General features: G+C 39.5%; 1 protein-coding gene across 6 annotated transcripts in view; it reads left to right on the top strand.

The window, feature by feature from the left end:
• Positions 1 to 22,811, top strand: part of ZFYVE9 (zinc finger FYVE-type containing 9) — a 188,347-nt gene that overhangs the window by 163,423 nt on the left and 2,113 nt on the right. For 4 of the 6 annotated variants that reach the window (XM_082370184.1, XM_082370183.1, XM_082370180.1 and 1 more), the window contains 4 exons: positions 11,215 to 11,365; positions 13,456 to 13,536; positions 16,458 to 16,620; positions 20,661 to 20,766. In XM_082370184.1, the coding sequence (XP_082226310.1) occupies positions 11,215 to 11,365; positions 13,456 to 13,536; positions 16,458 to 16,620; positions 20,661 to 20,766 (501 nt within the window). Of the gene's footprint in view, positions 1 to 174; positions 1,430 to 11,214; positions 11,366 to 13,455; positions 13,537 to 16,457; positions 16,621 to 20,660; positions 20,767 to 22,811 lie in introns of those variants that run through there. The other 2 variants (XM_082370182.1, XM_082370185.1) reach the window with 2 other exon arrangements.

The following is a 22,811-nucleotide window of genomic DNA, read 5'->3' as shown; positions in this document are numbered from 1 at the left end:
CTATATATATAGAGAGATATCTATCTATATATGTGTATATATATATATATATATATATATATGTATATGTATCAGCAGTTTAAAAATAGAAGAGAACTTTTACAATCTAATAAAGAGAATTTATGAAAAACTTAATATATCTAACAGTGACTGATTGATTGGTTCTTCTTTAAGATTGGGAACAAGGAGATGATGTCTACTCTTATTTCTATTCAACATTTCAGTGGATCTTCTAGCCAATGTAATAAGGCAAGAAAACAAAATTAGAGGAATACAGATGGAAAAAAAGAAGTAAGATTGTCTTTATTCACAGATAACATGGTTGTCTATGTAAGAAATTCTAAAGAATTTACAGACTAGTACTAGATCTGGTCAATGAATTCATCAGAGTTGCAAAATCATTGTGTAAAAGTCAATTGTATTTCTGTATACTAACAATCAGAAATTGGAATTTAAAAACAATACAATAGGACTTCCCTGGTGGCACAGTGGTTAAGAATCTGCCTGCTAATGCAGGGGACATGGGTTCGAGCCCTGGTCTGGGAAGATCCCACATGCCGTGGAGCAGCTAAGCCCATGTGCCACAACTACTGAGCCTGCGCTCTAGAGCCTGCAAGCCACAACTACTGAACCCCGCGGGCCTAGAGCCCGTGCTCCGCAACAAGAGAAGCCACCGCAGTGAGAAGCCCACGCACCGCAACAAAGAGTAGCCCCTGCTCGCCGCAACTAGAGAAAGTCCATGCGCAGCGACGAAGACCCAACACAGCCAAAAATAAATAAATAAATATTTTTAAAAAACAATCCTATTTTCATACACTGAAAACAGCAAAACATTGCTAAGAGAAATTGAAGACCCAAATAAGTGAAGAGATATACTATATTTATGAATCAGAAGACTCAATATTGTTAAGATGTCATTTCTCCCGAAATTGATTCATAGCTTCAACACAGTCCCAATCAAAATACCAGCAGGCTGTTTCAAAATAGAAATTGAGACACTGATTCTAAAATATATGTGGAGATGCAAAAAATCTAGAATAGCTGAGACAACTTTGAAAAAGAACATAATTCAAAGACTTACACTACCTGATGTTAAGGCTTATTTTAAAGGTAGGTTAATCAAGACAGTATTGTTTTGGTATAATATGTATTTCTAGATTGGTGGAACAGAGTAGAGTGATTTTAAGTGCTGTTTATATGGGTATATACACATATCAAAATTCATCAGATTGTACACTTTAAAAATGTACTAAATATGTACATTTTGCCAATTATTTTAAATATAACTAAAAAATAACAAAAATTTTCAAGAAATGTAGTGGACATTCAAACTTTCATCATGTCACAGGGGGAATAGAACCAAAGAGTTAACCTCATGTCAAAGTTTCAAGCAAAAAGGAACAAAATTGTATTAATTCTTTACTCAAAACCAGAGAGAAATAGAGAAATTTATATTGGTTGTGATATAATGCAAGAATCTGTGATATTGTATATCTATGTAATCCCTGTCTTGTATAATTTAGGCTGAATGGCCTCTTGAGATTCTTTTCCCTGTGCAATTCTAAAATCAGAGCTTTGGTTTTAGTTCAAAGCTACACATATTCTTCAGAGAAATGTGAAGTTACAAAAGCATAATTTTAAAGGTTCATTGTAGCACAAATAAAAACAGATGGCCCTAAAATCTGCTTAAGGAATGTTTTATTTTCAAGGAATACATTTCTTTTCTCTTAGGGAGGAGGAACTGATAGTCTTCTTTTCAAAAGAATGAAAGGAGTTGGTGAAAACTGCTCTGGAAAATAGTGCAGAGGAAGGAGGTGCTGTTCCATTGATTATTAACATAGCTTTTCCCAGTGTTATACATGGAAGACAGTATTTAACTACAGGGTAAATGAAAATATAAGGATCCCCAAGAAGGAGCCCTGGCTGCTCTCCCTCCAGTGACTGCACCAGGAGGTCACTGCTGAACAATGCATGTTCAGAGTAAGATTGTCTTCCCCTCCCTCCAGTGTCACTGCATGCCCATTGATAGGGGTGAACAGTGGCTTCAGAATGCTGTTTCTAGCCAAACCCCTGGCCTTCCCTATCTCCCAGCACTTACAAGCTTGCTGCCGCTTTTGGCTTTGAGACTACCATCTCTAATCTCATTGTGTTCAAGCACCACAAGAAACCCTGGACTCCTTCGGCATCCCTCATCTCCCACAATTTAATTTCTATCTCCGTACATCCCTCTTTCTGACCCCATATTTCACTCATTTTGAAAAACTCAAGGGCTCAGTCCCTGTAAGTTTTATTTGTCTCTATCCATTTCCTTGGTGATCTATCCAGTCTCCTGGCCTTAAATACTGTCTCTATACTGATGTCTTCCAAATATCTTCCTTCAGCCTGACTCTCTTCCCTGTTTTGTTAGACTTGAGTGTCTTTTTTAAAAATTAATTAATTAGGACTTCCCTGGTGGCACAGTGGTTAAGAATCCGCCTGCCAATGCAGGGGACACGGGTTCAAGCCCTGGTCCGGGAAGATCCCACATGCCGCGGAGCAACCAAGTGCGCAAGCCACAAATACTGAGCCTGTGCTCTAGAGCCCGCGAGCCACAACTACTGAGCCCATGTGCCACAACTACTGAAGCCTGCGCACCTAGAGCCCGTGCTCCGCAACAAGAGAAGCCACCGCAATGAGAAGCCCATGCACCACAACGAAGAGTGGCCCCCAACTTCCTCTAGTTGCGGCACATGAAGAGTTGCCCATGTGCCGCAACTAGAGAAAGTCCACATGCAGCAACAAAGACCCAACACAGCCAAAAATAAATAAGTAAATAAAATTTTTTAAAAATTTAATTAATTAATTAATTAATTTTGTTGGCTGTGCCGCATGGCTTGCAGGATTTCAGTTCCCTGACCAGGGATTAAACCCGGGCCACAGCAGTGGAAGCCTGGAATTCTAACCACTAGGCTACCAGGGAACTCCCGGACTTGAGTGTCTTATTGCCCACTTGACATCTCTACTTACATAGGCATCTCAAGCTTAGCAAGTTCAATTCTGACCTCCTGATCTCTCAAAACCTCCTCTTCTTGCAGTCTTCCCTAAGTTAATGGCAGTGCCATCCTTCCTGTTACCAGGCTCAAAACTTTGGAGTCATCTTTAAGGCTTCTTTCATATCCTGTGTCCAGTCTGTTAGGAAATTCTTCTGGCTCTACCTTCCAAATATGTCTGGAACCCAACCACCTCTCAATCCTTGGGCCAGTCTTGGTCTAAGTTAATCTTGGATTTGTGTAGTGGTCTCCTAACTGGTCTTTTTTTCCTTTTTTTTTTTTTTTAACATCTTTATTGGAGTATAATTGCTTTACAATGGTGTGTTAGTTTCTCCTTTATAACAAAGTGAATCAGCTATACATATACATATATCCCCATATCTCCTCCCTCTTGGCGTCTCCCTCCCACCCTCCCTATCCCACCCCTCTAGGTGGTCACAAAGCACCGAGCTGATCTCCCTGTGCTATGTGGCTGCTTCCCACTAGCTATCTATTTTACATTTGGTAGTGTATATATGTCCATGCCACTCTCTCACTTCATCCCAGCTTACCCTTCCCACTCCCTGTGTCCTCAAGTCCATTCTCTACATCTGCATCTTTATTCCTGTCCTGCCCCTAGGTTCTTCAGAACCATTTTGTTTGTTTGTTTTAGATTCCATATATATGTGTTAGCATACAGTATTTGTTTTTCTCTTTCTGACTTACTTCACTCTGTATGACAGACTCTAGGTCCATCCACCTCACTACAAATAACTCAATTTCGTTTCCTTTTATGGCTGAGTAATATTCCATTGTATATATGTGCCACATCTTCTTTATCCATTCATCTGTCGATGGACACTTAGGTTGCTTCCATGTCCTGGTTATTGTAAATAGTGCTGCAATGAACATTGTGGTACATGACTCTTTTTGAATTATGGTTTTCTCTGGGTATATGCCCAGTAGTGGGACTGCTGGGTCATATGGTAGTTCTATTTTTAGTTTTTTAAGGAACCTCCATACTGTTCCACATAGTGGCTGTATCAATTTACATTCCCACCAACAGTGCAAGAGGGTTCCCTTTACTCCACACCCTCTCCAGCATTTATTGTTTGTAGATTTTTTGATGATACCCATTCTGACTGGTGTGAGGTGATACCTCACTGTAGTTTTGATTTGCATTTCTCTAATGATTAATGATGTTGAGCATCCTTTCATGTCTAACTGTTCTTCTTATTGGTAGCCTTTCCCCCATCAGTTTATTTTCAACACAGCAGCCCAAGTGATCCTGTTAAAACTAAGTCAAATCATGTCACTCCTCTGCTCAAAATTCTTCAAAGATCTTTCATACCAGTCAGAACTATCACTGAAGTCTTCTATACCATTTGTACTTCTTAACCCATTACCTGTCTAACCTAACGTCTTATACCTCTCCCTTTTCAGTCACACTGTCCTTAATTAATGTTCCTTGAAACTACCTGGCTTGCTAACATGCTACAACCACACAGCCATTGCACTAGCTATTCTAAATGCCTGTAAGGCTCTTCCTTACATATTCCCATGGCTTTTCCCTCACTTTTCAGTAAGAACTCTCCTAAGTATTCAATATTAAATCTCACTAGCCAGTACTCCTAGTCCTCCTTCATGCTTTATTTTTCTGTATAGCACTTATCAATGTCTAACATTTAAAGTATTTTACTTATTTATTTATTTTTCCTCCTCCTCTACACACAAGAATATAAGTTCTATGAGGGAAGATTTGTTTGTTCACACTGAATAAAACAAGTACTAACACAGTGCCTGGTACCCATTAGATGCTCATTGAGTATTTGCTACATGAATGAGTGAAGGTTCATGGTTCATGATATGTAGACCCATAGGCCTGGAAGGTGGATGCCAGGTTCTAGACACAAGTGAACCCCAGCTAATTGGAAGGACAAATGTTTATATCTTCCCTAAATATCTCCAGGGAAGGATATTCCTCCACCTGTCCCATTGTTATTCATTTCAGTGTTACTTTCTCAGTTCTTTCTCTTCCTTTACTCATGCTCTTCTCTTTATCCAAAGTGTTCTTCCTCTGTACCTGATTTCAAAACCAATTCAAATGTTAAAGCTTTTAGGAAACCTTCCTAGAATTCTCCATTTTCCAGATAGTATCACTCCTTCTTTCCTCTGTTCCCATCTTTTATTTTTTTGGGCTGCCTTTTCAGATTATTCTAAGCTGTAATGATTTCTGTTTCCTCTAAGTTTGTATAATATATTAATATTTGTATATCTTTTACATTCTTTTTTAAAGTTTCTTTCTTTTTTTTTTTTTCCACCGTGAAGCTTGCAGGATCTTAGTTCTTCGACCAGGGATCGAACCTGGGCCCCAGCAGTGAAAGCGTCAAGTCCTAACCACTAGACCACCAGGGAATTCCCCTAGAACTATATTTTTTTAATTGGTTTTTGTGATTGTGTGAATGGTTAGACTCTGGGGGTGGGAAACACAGGAAAATAAAGCTTATGTACTGCTTCACTTGGTATGTTAAAATGGTCCTTTTGATATAAGACCGAAGTAGAATTTAGCTCAGTGCCTGGCTCATGGTTGGCACTTCATAGATGTTATCGATTTTGCACATACTGTTGTTACAGAAGTTGCTTCCTGCCTTTTATCAGTATGTCATTGTCACTAATTTGTGAGCTCTTAGGAAGGTCTGAATCCCATTATCTCATAAGATGTACTCAATTGAATTATTTGCTGCTGACTTGAAGGTTGCTTTACAATTTTATAAGCAGTGTGGAGGAGATGAGCATACAAATTTTATTTAACAAACACTTGAGCTTATTATGCTCTTGGTGCTGGTCTAAGCACTTTATTAATATTAATTTATTTCGTGCTCATCACATGAAATAGTTACTTTTTAAAATTTATTTTTATGTATTTATTTTTGGCTGCATTTGGGTCTTCGTGGCTGCATGTAGGTTTTCTCTAGTTGTGGCGGGCAGGGGCTACTCTTAGTTGCGGTGCACGGGCTTCTCATTGTGGTGGTTTCTCACATTACAGAGCACGGACTCTAGGCACTCAGGCTCAGTAGTTGTGGCTCACAGGCTCTAGAACACAGGCTCAGTAGTTGTGGAGCACGGGCTTAGTTGCTCCGTGGCATGTGGGATCTTCCCAGACCAGGGCTCGAACCCGTGTCCCCTGCATTGGCAGGCAGATTCTTTATTTATTTATTTATTTATTTATTTATTTATTTATTTTTGGCTGCATTGGGTCTTTGTTGCTGCACATGGGCTTTCTCTAGTTGCAGCGAGTGGGGGCTACTCTTCATTGTGGTGCACAGGCTTCTCATTGCAGTGGCTTCTCTTGTTGCGGAGCACGGGCTCTAGGTGCACGGGCTTCAGTAGTTGTGGCATGTGGGCTCAGTAGTTGTGGCTCGCAGGCTCTAGAGCGCAGGCTCAGTAGTTGTGGTGCATGGGCTTAGTTGCTCCGCGGCATGTGGGATCTTCCCGGACCAGGGCTCGAACCCGTGTCCCCTGCATTGGCAGGCGGATTCTTAACCATTGCGCCACCAGGGGAGCCCCCAGGCTGATTCTTAACCACTGCGCTACCAGGGAAGTCCCATGAAATAGTTACTTTTATTATCCCATTTTACAGAGGAAGAAATTGGGACACAGAGAAATCAAGTAACTTGCCCAGTGACATTCAACTAGTTAGTAGCAAAGCCGGGATTGAAATATAGGCATTCTGGCTTGAATCCTTGCTATTAATCAGATCCAGGGCTGAATGTGGATGATGCCATATAAGAAATACAAAGAATGTGCTATGGCAGTTCAAAGAAGGGAGTGGTCACATTAGTGTCTGATAGGGAATTAAAGAAGGCTACATGCAGGAGTTGGTGTTTTTCCTAAGCCTTGATTTGGGGTCAGCTTTTTCAGGTGCTTGGATATGGGAGAAGAAAAGGGAGACTAAAAAATTGCATATGCTAAAGCTCAGAGATGGAAAATGGAAGTAGTCCTGCTTGTAAGCATACAGTAGGAAGAGAGATAGTACAAGAAAGTTGGTTTGGGGTTAGAGCATAGGACGCTTGTGATTTGAATGGAGGACAAGGTGGGGAAGATGTGATATGATCAGAGCTGTGCTTTGTAAATGTGGGAACATTCTGTGTGGACTAAAAATTAATCAGTCAATCTAAGAAAGAAAAGAAAAATTTTATTTGAGCCAAATTGAGGATTATAACCCAGAACAGCATCTCAGAAAGCTCTGAGAAATGTTATGCTCATTAGAATTCAAAGCACAGTTATAAGTTTTTTAAGACAGAGTGCTCTACACTAAATGACATATTACTGACAGTTTACACAATCCAGATCTGCAAAAAATGGCCCCCTTACAAGATCCAGAAGCAATGTTATCTTTTAAGTGGTCTGTTGGAGCTAGGAGAATGTTGCATTCATGGTTAAGCAGGTATTTCTGCCAGTGGGGAGGTTTGGTGGATCCATAATTCTGATTCACAGTGTGCAGTAGTAGAGGGGAGAGAGGAGGCCAAAAGGCAGAGAGAATTTTTTATGTTTAAATTTTTCTTGTGTTGCCATAAAATATGAATTTTATTTCACATGTGGAATGAGTCAGTGCTGCTAGAGACTGACTATAGATAAAACAGTTATAAAGTTGTTATTGTATCCAGAAAAGAGGTAATTGGTCTTGAACTGCAGTGACAATAGTGATAGGTCAAGAGATAATTACAGAATTTGAATTGACAGAGCAGAGAAATGGCACAAATAAAATGGAAAATCCAGTATTTATATCATCATATAACAAGTGTAAGTTTATTTTATGTTCAGTAAGATCCTTTGAATATCTGGGAAATTCTCCTTTTGGTATAAATGAACATAGTTTTAAGAGAAAAAAATCTGTTCATTCATTTCTAAAGAAATACAAAGTTTTTAAAATCTCATTGGGCTTGAAATTGACATCCAGGGAAATGATTTTCTTAGAGGCTAGCTAATTTATTCAGAATGTCTGAATCAAAAATATTTATTTATTAAAAAAATTTTTTTGGCCATGCCGTGCAGCTTGCGGGATCTTAGTTCCCCGACCAGGGATTGAACCCAGGGCTTGGCAGTGAGAGCGCTGAGTCCTAACCACTGGACCGCCAGGGAATTCCTGAAAATATTTTTAATCTGTTCAATGTAGACAAAATTAGAAACCGCTTTAGCCTAATGATTTGGAAGAAATGATGGATATAATATTTTTTTAGAATTGCTGTATATGATTGTATCCGTTTCCTTCATGTGATACAAGTGTAAATTGCAAATGAGAACCTAAATTAGTCTATCTATTGACTTCCCTAAGTAGGAATCTTCTAGCTGACTTATCTTATTTGCAAAAACTTATTTAAAAGTAATCTTTGGAAAACCCTGATAGAACTGGTTTGTTTTAATGGGTTGATAAAAGTTATTGTGAGAGGAATATTTAATTATTCTTTGGATGCCTCTGGCGATACAGCTATGTATTAAAATATTAACTTTGTAAGAGTTATAAACATAAGAAAGTCAAACCAGGAGATGATGATGTCTCAGAATTGTATCGATACAGTACCTAGAAGTAAATTTACCAAGGAGGTAAAAGACTTGAAACCTGAAAACTATAAAACTTGTTGAAAGAACTTGAAGAAGACCTAAATAAATGGGAAGACATCTCATGTTCATGTATTGGAAGACTTAATGTTGTTAATATGTCAATACTACCAAAGTGATCTACAGATCCAGTGCAAGCCCTATCAGAATTCCAGTGGCCTTTTTTTTTTTTTTTTTTTTTTTGTAGAAATGGAAAGCCAGTATTCAAATTCATTTGGAATTGCAAGGGACTCAAGCCAAAATAATCTTGTGAAAGAACAAAATTGGAGCCTACACACTTCCCAATTTCAAAACTTATTGCAAGGCTACAGTAATCAAAATAATGTGGTATTGGCATGGAATAGAATTAAGGTCCCAGAAATAAATTCACACATTTATGGCCAGTTGATTTTGAAAAGAATGCCAAGACTATTTAATGGTGAAAGAACAGTCTTCACCAAATGGTACTAGGACAACTGAATATCCACATGTAAAAAGAATTAAGTTGTACCCTTACTTCAAACCATGAACAAAGTTTAACTCAAAATGGATCAATGACCTAAATATAAGAGCTAAATCCATAAAGCTCTTAGAAAAAAACATCAGGGTAAGTTTTCATGACCTTTGATTTGGCAGTGGATTTTTAGATATGACACCAAAAGCACAAGCAAAAAAAGAAAAAAATACATAAATTGGACTTAATAAAAATTAAAACCTTTTGTGCATCCAAGGACATTAACAAGAAAGTGAAAAGACAACCAATACAATGGGAGAAAATATTTGCAGTCTATATATCTGTTAAGGATCTGGTCTCTAGATCTAGAATATGTAAAGAACTCTTATAACTCAACACAAAAGACAAACAGTCCAATTTAAAAACGAGGAAAGGACTTAAAGAGACATTTCTCCAAAGAAGATATACAAATGGCCAACAAGCACTTGAAAAGATGCTTAATGTCATCAGTCACTAGGGAAATGCAAATCAAAACCACAATGAGGTACTCCTTCATACCTACTAGGATGGCTATAAAAAACAACAACAACAGTGGAAAATAACAAGTGTTGACAAGGCTGCAGAGAAATTAGAAACCTAGTACATTGTTGGTGGAAATTTTGAATGGTTCATCCACTGTGAAAAACATTTTGGCAGCTACTCTAAAAGTTAAACATAGAATTACCATATGACCCTATAATTCTACCCCTAGTATATATTCTGAAGTATTGAAAACAGTTCCTCATAACAAGTACATGTACACACATTTTCATAGTAGCACTATTCACAATAGCCAAAAGGCCGACATAGCCCAAACATTCATGTATGGATGGTTAAACAAATTGTGGTATATATGCACAATGAAATATTATTCAGCCATAAAAGGGAATGAAGTATTGATATATGCTATACCATGGATGAGCTCCCAAAACATTATGCTAAGTGAAAGAAGCCAGACACAGTAGTCACATATTACATGGTTCCATTTATATGAAATATCCAGAATACAGACAGAATGCAGATTGGTGGTTGGAGGGGGGAATGGGAAGAAACTGGTTAATGAGTAAGGGATTTTACTTTCGAATGAATGATGGAAGTGTTTTGGAACTAGATAAGAGTGGTGGTTGAAGAACATTGTGAATGTACTAAATGCCACTGAGTTGTTCACTTTAAAATGGTTAATTTTATGTCGTGAATTTCATTTCAATACATTTTTTTGAATATAGTGATACAAGAATATAAAAGGTATCAGAACACTCATCTGCTGTTTTTCACACTGCAGTTTATAATGTAAGAAGAAGAGGGGAGTAAAAGAAAATAAAAGTTTTAAACTAGAGTTTTCAAAAGATCAAAGCCATTTAAAAAGATTGAATTAGAAAGTTTAACAAATGATGACATGAAGGAAAAAATGGGAATAAAAACAAACGAATAAATTATCATTAGCCTATTTCAACGAGAAGCCAGATTTTAGCATCAAGATGGTATAAGCTCAGATTTACTTACTAGATACAAAGTGGTGGCCGATGAGTTTTTCCAGGTTAGGTTCAGAATTATCACCTTAAATCTGTTTATAAGAACAAAGCAAAATATTAGTAAGTGATTTCATTGAAGATATCAAACATAAGTTAATAAAACTAAGAAATAATGGAGTTCATATATTTGTGGAGGAAAGCACTCCTTTGTATGGATGTAGAAAAAGAAGACAAGATAGACTTAAATATGGGACATTCTTTTGACTTAGAATTTCAGTGTATATATATTTTCAGAGAATCCAGTGGATAGGAGAAACTATTGTAATTAGCTAATCTAATTTTAGTTACTTGAGTTTAGTGCAGCAATAAAAAGACAAAAAATGAATGCAAAATGTCATGTGTTGGGGTTGTAATATAAATCACCTATAAACTATAGAGAGAATTCAACAAGTATGTGAATTTTTACTAATAGTGACTGATTTTTCACTTCGTTTTCATTATTTGGTAGCTCCTTTGTCACTTTAATTAAATAATAATATTCTCTTTTGTCTGTGAGAAGTTGTGGAGTTGTGCTATGTCAGACACACCAAAAAATGCCCATTCTTGGCAGGACAAGAAAGTTAGCCTTCTTCTTTGATTGCAGATGATGAAAGCCATGAACAAGTCCAATGAGCATGTCCTGGCAGGAGGTGCCTGCTTCAGTGAGAAGGCAGACTCTCATCTCGTGTGTGTCCAGAATGATGATGGCAACTATCAGACCCAGGCTATCAGTATTCACAATCAACCCAGAAAGGGTGAGTGTTTGAGCTGACTGAGGTTGTAAGAATGGAAGATTGTACTGGAACTGGAGAGTTGGATATCTCAGCCCCATAACACTCACTGTCAGAATAGGTTGACCACAGTTTGATTAAATTAACCTTTCGAAGCTTATTCTTTAGGAGTATGTTGACTACCCAGACTTAGAGTTGCAAATGGGATCTCTGTTATTGAGGGGAGCATCTTGAAAATACTGCCTCAGGACACTGACAGAGCCAGCATTGATATTTGAAGGTAGAAGACTAGGCCCCATGGTGAGAATATGTTTAGGTAGATTTAGAGCTTTTTGAATGACCATACCCAAAGAATGTTAATTAAATTAATAGGTTGACAGGATTCTGAAGGAAGCCTTCTAGATTCGGTGGTACTCAGAATGTGGTCTCATCACTTAGGAGATTGTTAGAGATGAAGACTTCATACCCCAGATCTGCTAAGTCAGAATTTGTGTTTTAGCACAATTGCTGTGTGATTCAAATAACACATTAGAATTTAAGAAGCATTGCTCAATGTGCCATTTCCTAAAGTGTCTTATCAGCTTCTATGGTTTTTTAAAATATTCACATAAATAAAAGTTTCGCTTATTATATTAGACTGAGAAATCCTATGTTAAACAAGTTTAAGCAGATTTCTTTACTGCAGGACTTTTCAGAGCCTTTAACAAACTGATGTGTATTGTGAGTTTACAAAAGCAGGATGGTGCCTAGACCTTCCCAAATTTATTTGACCATGAATCTTTTTTTCCCTCAGAATATCTCCTAAAACTAGCTGTCTTTAGTATGCTTTATGAAACACTTCTCTAGTAGACATACTATAGGTCATTGTCTTCTGTTTATTTTTTAAATCAGTTGTTTAGTAAAGGCATAAAAGGTACTGAGCACATGTATATTCAAATATAATATCTAAAATAGGTTGGTGATAAATCCACTATGCTCCCTATTAGTCAAATCATATCTATAATATTTGAATAAGTTCTGGATATCATTAACATAATTGGTGATAAAACTAGAGGGTCTTCAGAGGATGATTCAAGGCCTGTGAGAAGTTTAGAAACTAGGTCAAAGGAAGACCTCTTGAATAAAGTATAAATGTTTAACCTGGAAAAGTACAGATTGAAAGAGGGTGAAAAATAGCTATCTCTATTTTTAAGGTTTTCTGTTATGTGGAAATAATATTCACCTTACCCTCTATAGCTACAAAAGACCAAAACCAGCACCAGTGGGTGAAAGCTACAAGGATCTAGATTTGGGCTCAATTTGAGAGCACACTCTGTAGCACTGAGAGCTATCCAGAAATAGAAATGGTTGCCTTGTGCTTTGCGGGCTCCCTGTCACTAGGAGTCTCTGACAAAGGCTGGATCACCTACCCATTAGAGATACTGTAGGGCCAATGGGTAGGAAGGTGGAATAGCTCAGTCCAGTTTAAGATGTGGAGAAATAAGAAGTGTAGTGCAGTTTTCATAAAGCTAAATGTAATTAAATTTCCTTTCTTTCATGAAGAGGTGTTTGTCTTTTAAATGTGTTTGTTTTTTTAATAGCTCCACTTGGTAAATAAAATAGTTGGCAACCATATCTCCATATTCAAAATATGTTTGATTTAAAAAAAGCAATGAATTAGATGAGGGGTCAGCAAACTTTTCCTGTGAATATGATAAATATTTTAGGCTTTGCAGGCCTGTGGTCTTTGTCGCCAGCACTCTGGCATCATAATTCAAAAACTGCCGTAGACAATATGTAAATGAATGGATATGGCTGTGTTCAAATAAAATTTTGTTTACAAAAACAAGCTGCAGACCAAGCCCTAATCTTGACTGCTAAGATTTTTTTGCTTCTTGATTGAAGGAAGCACAAAACAGAATGGGAGAGTATATCTTAAAACCTCATTCTCTAAGCTATCATTAGCTTAGAGAATTAGCTTTGAATTATTGGTTACTTGTGGTGTATAGAGTTGGTGTTTTTTGTTTTCTGTATGATGATGGTTGGAGTTCCCAACTACCAAATATTTCATTATTATTTTCAACCCCTCCAACTCGGAGTCTTTCTTCACTAAACTATTTCTATTGCTATTTTAGTGACTGGTGCCAGTTTCTTTGTGTTCAGTGGCGCTCTGAAATCCTCTTCAGGATATCTTGCCAAGTCCAGTATTGTGGAAGGTAAAGAATGAGTTATACTGCATGTACATTAGTTCAGTCCTAACTGTACAACTGAAAAACAAGGGACATTAAATGAAGCCTTGACACTTTTGCCATAGACTTTTTTTTTTTTGGATTGACATCTAATTCCAGCTAGTCTCATTTGTGCTACCGGTCAGTTCTAAACAAATGAATTAATCTGAATACTTTCTTTTTTTTAAAATAAATGTATGTATGTATGTGTGTATTTATTTATTTATTTATTTATGGCTGCATTGGGTCTTCGTTGCTGCATGTGGGCTTTCTCTAGTTGTGGCAGGCAGGGGCTTCTCTTCCTTGCGGTGCGCAGGCTTCTCATTGCAGTGGCTTCTGTTGTTGCGGAGCACAGGCTCTAGGCACGTGGGCTTCAGTAGTTGTGGCACACGGGCTCAGTAGTTGTGGCTCACGGGCTCTAGAGAACAGGCTCAGTAGTTGTGGCACAGGGCTTAGTTGCTCCGTGGCATGTGGTATCTTCCCAGACCAGGGCTTTAACCCATGTCCCCTGCATTGGCAGGCAGACTCCCAACCACTGCGCCACCAGGGAAGTCCTGCCATAGACTTCTGACTCCTATTATTTATTCAATAGCATCTCACTCTACAGCTAATTAAAACTGTCATAAGTTTGCCTAACTCTCCAAAGAAGGGAGTAAGTGGTAGAGATATCATGGGACACCGACATAAAAGTTAAGAGATGGCTTTTCAGAGCTCTGGAATAAGGTACCCAAAGGGTCATAGTCTGAATTCAGATATATCACTGGGTGTGAATCTGTAAATATGTAGATGAAGTTCAGCCCCAGTTACCCACAAGAATGCTGCAATCACCATTTGGTGTACAGAATGGGATTCATTTGCTGCTGGTTTGCTATAATTGACGTGACACATATCCTGACAAAAGTTAATTAAATGAAATTTAATGAAAGGCTAATGAGCATATTGTTTATTTTCTTTAATTGATTTTTGTAATTTATTTTGTTGAAGTTTAGTTGATTTATAATGTATTAATTTCTGCTGTACAGCAAAGTGATTCAGATATATATACACACATACACACACACACATTCTTTTTCATATTCTTTTCCATTATGGTTTATCACAGGATATTTATTTTCTTTGTCAACTATTTGTCACTGTTTTTTGATCTAGTTACTCTTGTTGTATAACAAATTAAACCGGAATTTAATGGCTCAAAACAACTATTTTATCATGCTCACTGATTCTTCTGGGTCTGCCCTTGACAGGGCAATGCAGGGTTGGCTTGACCCTGCTCAGTGATGTCTGGGGCCTCAGTTGGGATGACTTGAAGGTTGGTGGTTACTTGATGGCCGGGAGCTAGAATTATCTGAAAGTTTTTTGACTCACAAGTCTGGGGCCTGTGCTGGGATGATTTAAAGACTAGGAGTAATGACCAGAGTCCTTATCATTGGACTCCTTAGCATGCAGCCTTGGGATAGTTTGGTGGCTCAGAACTCCCAAGCACAACTGCTCCAGCACAAGGCAGCAGCCGCATTGGTTTTTATGACCCAGCCTTGAAAGTCACACAGTGTCATTTCCACCATCCTCTAGTGTTGGAAGTGGTCATGAGCCTGCTCAAGGGCAGAGAAGTTAGACTCCATTTCTTGGTGGGGAAATGGAAAGGTAGCATTGTAGAAAAGCATGTGAGACGGGACATATAGTGGTCATCTTTGGAAAATATAGTCTGCACACACAGTGACAGGTTTTCATTTCCACAGTAGCTCACTCCAGCACCCTAAGAGCAGTTTTTCCTGAGGGTAGATTCCATTGTGTTAACTGAAATACATAGATAATCTTACGTGTGTTAAAAGAGATTGACTTTGATCTCCTCTATTGGTAAACTTAATAAAACAGCAAGTGAAGAGCAAAGTATGCTATTATACTACATAGCAGAAACACTCTATTAAGAAATTAAATCTAGGAGCCAAGCAGTTCTTTGGTCTTAAATGACTAATTAATGCCTATGTGATCAAATATTGACTACCTTTGAAATTGTGTCTTTACAAGGTGATTAAAAAGCACCCCTTCAGTGTTGTCAAAATGATAAATTGAACTGACGCAGATTCTTACAAACGCAAAGCAATGTATTTAAAAATTATATTTATGTCTTTGGGTTGGGAATTTCTTAGGCCTTACACTTCACTGTGTGTGTGTCAGTAGAGTAATTAGCTGCCTATTTATGAAATTTTTATTGAAGCTCTTTAGAAATTATTTTAGCTGAGAAGAAAGTTTTGTGTCAACGAAGCAGGGTAATTGCTCAGCATGTGACAACTTTCTCCCTCAATTTCAGTATTTGCCTTTGACTCAGGTAGGTAGCAGCCCCAAAATAGTTATCATCTGTTGGCTACATGGTAGCCCATATAAAACACATGTGGTAGGTTTGCCTTATTGCTAGTCAATAAATGGATTTATTCCCCATCCCACTGCTGTTGTTTATTCAGTGATTTATTTAACAAACACTTACTGGCTTTCACTGTATGCAGTCATAGTAAGGCAAGAGATGCAAACGAATAAATATGATCAGAGCACGATAGATGCATCAGTGGAAACACGAACAAAATCCTCTGTGTGTCCAAAAGAGGGACGTGACCATGTGTAAGTTTTCCCTTTGAGCAGTCTCAGGACAAACTTCGTTGTGCCTGAAGTGAAATCAACAGGCAAGTGTTTTAAGCAGAATCCATCTTGGCATTTGCTCCTCATAACACTTTCAATGAGTAAGAGGTTCAGCTCAAAGAACAAAACCTCTTTGTATCTGTCAGCTTCAGAGAACAGAACAGAGTTTTACATTTAATCCTAGAGGGATTTGCTAGATGCCAGGTACAGGGTTTCACCTGCCCTTCTACCTGGCTTTGCATTGTTTCCACCTGTGTTGTCTTGGTGCTGATTCTCAGATGGCGTTATGGTCCAGATCACTGCAGAGAACATGGATGCCTTGAGGCAGGCGCTGCGGGAGATGAAGGACTTCACCGCCACCTGTGGCAAGGCAGATGCCGAGGATCCCCAGGAGCACGTCCACATCCAGTGGGTGGATGACGACAAGAATGTCAACAAGGGGTAAATGCGGCGACCTTCCCCCCCTTGTGGCATTTCGTTATGGGCCAGGCTCTGGGTTTTGTCTATACTGGTGTTTTATAACTTTACTGAAAGCCCTGCCTAAGAAGAAAGGACTGCTTTGTATCATAACATGGAATTTTAAATTTCTGGTTTCTTGGCTTAATTTCTGAAGGAGTTTCTGTGCATATTTTTGAAGGGAGGAGGAAGGAAGGAGTTGATGAAACAAAACAATCCCTTTAAAGTTTTTGAGATAATAGTAAAACCTAAGCCTTTTTTGGTTTACAAAACACTTTTGCTAATTTTGTTTCATTTCATATAACAACTAGTATTGTTATTTCTATATTACAGATGAGTAAATAAACACCAAAAGGATAAATGATTCCATAAAGCTAGGAAGTGGCAGGGCTAGGACTGAAAACCACCTCCTTGGGCTTCAAATCCTATACTCTTCTCTAGTACATGGCAACTCTATTCTGATGGTTTAAGCCCAGACCTTGGAGTCATCTTTGACGCTTTTGTCTCACACCCTACACCTAGTCCAACAGTAAATCCTGTTAGCTTTACTTTAAAATATTTCCAGAATCGTACTACTTCTCACTACCCCTGCTGCCATCATTTGGTCTGCATTATTGCAGTCGCCTCCTAATTGGTTTCATTGTTTCTAGTCTTGGCCTCCTCCTTCCCCTCAGCCTAATCAGTTTCCAGTACAGCAGCCAGAGCATTGTCACTTCTTTGCTCAAAACCCACCACTGGCTTCCAGTGTCATTCAGGGTAAAAGCCAAAGTCTTTTATGACATACAAGGCCTTACACAATCCCTCCGCCCACTTCTCAGAAGCAACACCTGGCTTCTTGCTTGAATACATCAGCTGTGCTTCTGCCCTCAGACCTTTGTACCTTCTGTTTTCTCAACTTATACCCTGTTCCTATATAGCCACAAGTTACTCCCTCCCTGCTTCAAGTTTTTTCTAAAATGTCACTTTCTCAATAAGGCCTTCCCTGGCCAGCCTACTACATTATAAGCCTCTCATACACATTTCTTCCCTCCCCTGAATTATATTTAAGAGCACCTATAACTCTCTAACATCTATTTTTACTTATTTATTATATTGCCCCTGGGATGTAAGCTCCATGAGGGCAGAAATTTTTGCTGATTTATTTACTTCTGTGTCGCCAGCACCTAAAACACTGTCCAGCACCAAGCAGTTCTTTTTTTCTTTTTCCTTTTAAATTAATTATTTATTTTTGGCTGTGTTGGGTCTTCGTTGCTGCGTGCAGGCTTTCTCTAGTTGTGGAGAGCAGGGGCCACTCTTTGCTGCCATGTGCAGGCTTCTCATTGCGGTGGCTTCTCTTGTTGCGGAGCATGGGCTCTAGGCACGGGCTTCAGTAGTTGTGGCGCTCGGGCTCAACAGTTGTGGATTGCAGGCTCTAGAGTGCAGGCTTAGTAGCTCCACGGCATGTGGGATCTTCCCAGACCAGGGCTCGAACCCGTGTTCCCTGTATTGGCAGGCGATTCCCAACCACTGTGTCACCAGGGAAGTCCCCCAAGTAGGTTCTTTAAAAAACTGATTAATTGAATAAATATGTCATACTTCATTGTATTAAGCTTTCTCCCATTCATCCTTCAGGCAATAACTCTATGTGTGGCCTTCTGAAAATACAAAAATGAAGTCCACATGGTCCTTGCTGACAGGTGACTTAGTCTGGTTTTGAAGATAGTTATAAATAAGTCCACCAAAGTTCGGAAGACGCTCATAGAAAACTCTATAGGAGACAGTGAAGGTAAAAAAGAAATGAGGAACTCGGTAGAGGTGGTCGGGCAGTATTCAGGAACAACTTCCTAGAGGAATGGCTGCTGCTTGAGCTGAGTCTGGTAAGATGAGTAGACATTTGCTGCACAGCTGTGGCAGAGTGGGTATTCCAGTCTGAGGGACTGCAGAAGCAAAGGCAGGTAGAGGGCACTTACAACATGGCATACAAGATTTTTTTTTTTTTTTTTTTTTTTTTTATTTATTTATTTATGGCTGTGTTGGGTCTTCGTTTCTGTGCGAGGGCCTTCTCCAGTTGCGGCAAGTGGGGGCCACTCTTCATCGCGGTGCGTGGGCCTCTCACTGTCGCGGCTTCTCTTGTTGCGGAGCACAGGCTCCAGACGCGCAGGCTCAGTAATTGTGGCTCACGGGCCCAGTCGCTCCGCGGCATGTGGGATCCTCCCAGACCAGGGCTCGAACCTATGTCCCCTGCATTGGCAGGCAGACTCTCAACCGCTGCGCCACCAGGGAAGCCCCCAAGATTTTTTAAAAAGTGGTTTTAAAACTTTTGTTATTGAACAAAAGGAAGCAATTTCTAAATCAATGAGTGTGTTTGCCTACTTTACAAATAACCCTTTATCTTCCCATACTTCCTGGAAAATTTAATTTCAAAATCAATTTGTGTTTAATTCTCTATTATATTTGGTTATTAGGTTGATGGTGTGAACTGATGAACAAGCGTCTGTATTATCTATCACAACAAATTCCATAGTTATTAGGACAAAAAAGTTGATAATATGAAAATCTGATGCCGTAAGGTATATTGGTAGCTAACAACAAGTAGGTTGCCCTTTCCTACAACACGTGCCAGTGGCAGCATCTTAGAAAAAAGGACAAGAACTAGTCAGGGAAGACTCTTGAACCCAGGAGTTTAGTTTGTAGTGTGTAGACTGAATGTTTTCCAGCTTGTTCCACGGTGTCAGTGTATCCTTTCTCAAAAGAGTGTTAATCAACTGAGGCTGCTCTATTTTTTTTTTTTTTTAAAGTATCTGCAGGAATTTATTAGCACTGTTATTCTTTATTTATTTATTATTTATGGCTGTGTTGGGTCTTCGCTTCTGTGCGAGGGCTTTCTCTAGCCGCGGCAAGTGGGGGCCACTCTTCATCGCGGTGCGCGGGCCTCTCACCATCGCGGCCTCTCCCGTTGCGGAGCACAGGCTCCAGACGCGCAGGCTCAGCAACTGTGGCTCACGGGCCTAGTTGCTCCGCGGCACGTGGGATCCTCCCAGACCAGGGCTCGAACCCGTGTCCCCTGCACTGGCAGGCAGATTCTCAACCACTGCGCCACCAGGGAAGCCCAAGGCTGCTCTATTTTTGACATTGTCTGATGAGTTAGAAGTTAAACGTAACAGTGGTTAAATAATTTTAATTCAGTCAAATGAAGCGAATCCCAATTTAGGTTAAATTTGACCTTTTGTACATAGAGATTCAAAAACATAAACAGGTTTGAAAATTGTTAGGAAAAGTTTGGAATCTTTGCGACAATTATTTGGAATCTTCATTGGAATGAGTATGTATCTCCACATGTTTATACTTGCTATATTTTGGAGAGGGCACGACCATAAAATGTGGCCTTTCTATTCAGGAATCTAGGAGTGATAATGTAGCACTGAAGGGAGTTTGTTGTGATAGGTAATATAGATACATGTTCATCAGTTCACACCAGCACTGTCATAATTAACATACTTGGTCAAATAATTCCTTTAATCAATAAACACTTATTAATCGCCTACATTCCAAGCAGTATGTCAGACCTGGAAATATAGCACACAGAGGTGAGTGTATCGTATACCCTCCCTTTCGGAAGTTCATTTGTGAGGCAAATGCGCAGCCGTCTGGAGAGTATGATGTGATGAGTGTTGTCACAGTCGGGAGCGGAGTGCTGTGGCAGAGCCAGGGGAGAGCAGGATCGGGTGGGGCTGTGCAGTCACTGAAGGGAGGAATACTGGAGGAGGAGAGCAGGCTTGAGTAAACAGTTTCTTTACATTAAATAACCAGCTCCTCGAATCAGGACTCCTTTGTCATATGTGTGTTCCCTGAATTATTTCAGTGCATAGGCCCTTCCCTGAGAGCTCTGTCCATGTACATTCTTGTGCAGTGGCTTCTTCTTTTGTGATGTTTTGCACACATGTGTTCAGCAAGGCACCCAGTGTAATTAGTAGCAAGACTTGATAAGAGAAGTGGTTCTTCTAACTTTGAGCTGCTTCCATCTCTTTCCTTTGTCTCTGTTTTAGTGTCATAAGTCCCATAGATGGGAAGTCCATGGAGTCTATAACAAGTGTGAAGATATTCCATGGGTCAGAGTATAAAGCAAATGGAAAAGTCATCAGATGGACAGAGGTAAGGAAATGAAACTTGGCATCCCTGACCTCCTTTGAAGACAACTTTTTGCTCGGCCCAGAGACACATTCTGGGCTGATTCTGGAGGATAAGAAAAATAAATAAAATCTCTCTGTTTACCTTCTATACTCCAATTCTCTCTGGTCTATCTTAGCTCACTGGGAAGAAATGCACAAAGTGCGGCCTGCAGCAGTCAGACATCTCCTCCCGATGAACTAGCTTTTAGAGATTTGTTCACATTGGAACTCAAGAAGGGTGTATCTCTGAAGGGTACATACCATCTTTGCTGGATTCTTCAGAAAGCTGGGCTGGTTATGCTGCACTCAGTTATGACTGTCTTGGATAACACCGTCTTTAAAAAATAGACTTATCTCACCAATAAGAAAACTAAAGCTCAGAAACTAACTTGTCCAAGATTACATGGCGACTAAGTAATGGCTGAGTCCTGATTCAAACCCAGATCTAGCCAACTCCTAAGCTCTTTTCCACTATATTGTTCCTTAACGTGAAAGCTGTGTTAGAGGCTAACTTGGGAATGAGAGGAGCAGGGCAGGAACCCTGTATATGTGTACATGTCAGACAAATCAGAAAGTTTATTTTCTGAGAGTAAACAGGTAGGTCCTATGTCTCAACTTCTTTTGAACCTCATTTATACTTGTCTATAAAATAAAGTATTAAATTATAAGATCTCTAGGATTTCTGGCAGCTTTTAAAATCTTAATTTTTTTTTAAATCTAAGAAGTTCTGTGACTTCTACCTTTTCCATTTTAAACACAGGGTAACTGAGGCCAAGGGAGGTTAAATGCCTTACCCAAGTTTACTAGCTGGTTCCTGACAACACATAGAGTAGAGATTCTTCAGTTCTTGAGCTGTTGTTCCAAGTGATTTATCTTTCATACCATGCTTGGTGTTTTCATATGCGGCTGAGTGGTTTTATCTGCTTGCTTTGTAATGATCATCCCTTTGATATATTGAGTAGTGCAGGGTCTGGAACATGTAAATGTCTTTATTGCTTACAAAGTAGTTTGACCTGTGTTTCCTCCTTTTTGCTCCCCAGTAACCCACTGAGGTAGGGAGATGAGAAATGAGAAATTACATAATGAGTAAACAGTCTCAGAGAGGCCGGGTGACTTGTGACTTGCCTAATGCTGGTTGCTGGCAGAGCCAGGGCCAGAAGTCTCCTGAGTCCCACTCCAGAACTCTTTCCATCATTTCATGCTGCCATTCTCACTAGTGCATTGGGCATAGGGCTTCAGAGCTGCCCCTTCGCAGTATTTATTCTAAGTATTCTTAGTATATTAGCAGTATTCTTAGTATAAGCCGCTGCTTGAGCAGTAAGCTAGGGGGTGGTATATAGAAGCATTATGTATTTACGTATCTGTATCTTTTACGTTTTGCTTTTATATCATTTAATTTTTACAATAACCGGAGAGAATAGGTGCTTCCCATTTTACAGAGGCAAACTGGGCATTAAGAAGCCAAAGGACTTGCTCATGACCCTCCTCTATGTGACTAGGACTCAGGTCTCAGTTCCAAATCTGCTGTGCTTCTGCCTGCGCCCAGTGCAGTGCTCAGTTCAAGGACACTGACACAGCTCTGGCCTCAGCAGTGGCAGAGCCGTGTGGTGGGAAAAACTGTCTGTGATAAGAGGCAGATTCTGGCCTGGGCCCTGAGCGAGTCACCTCCCTTCTATGAGTAATCAGTAATATGAAGGTGTTGGGCGACATGATCTATAAGGTCCGTTCTCTTAGAAAGTTGTCCACATGTTAGGGATTCCTTTTAGAAGTATACAGTGCAAAATGTAAGCCTTTCCCGGTTCTGAGTAGAACATACCATTATGACCATGGCCATGGCTTTCAGGTAGATAGGCAGATAGCAGCTACCATTTTGTGGGTGCAGAGACTGTGAGAGGCAGAGGCTGTTTCTTAGATGTAAGATGTCAGTGCCCTACTTTTCTTGGCCCAAGGACCTCGTGGTGTCTGAGGTCTTCCTGCACATCTTAGGGAATCAGGTTGCTCATACACGTTAGCTGGTGTACTGATTTC

This window comes from Balaenoptera borealis, assembly GCF_965194805.1.
Source record: "Balaenoptera borealis genome assembly, chromosome: 1".
Classification (NCBI taxonomy): Eukaryota; Metazoa; Chordata; class Mammalia; order Artiodactyla; family Balaenopteridae; genus Balaenoptera; species Balaenoptera borealis.
This window is presented reverse-complemented; position numbering and strand designations above follow the sequence as displayed.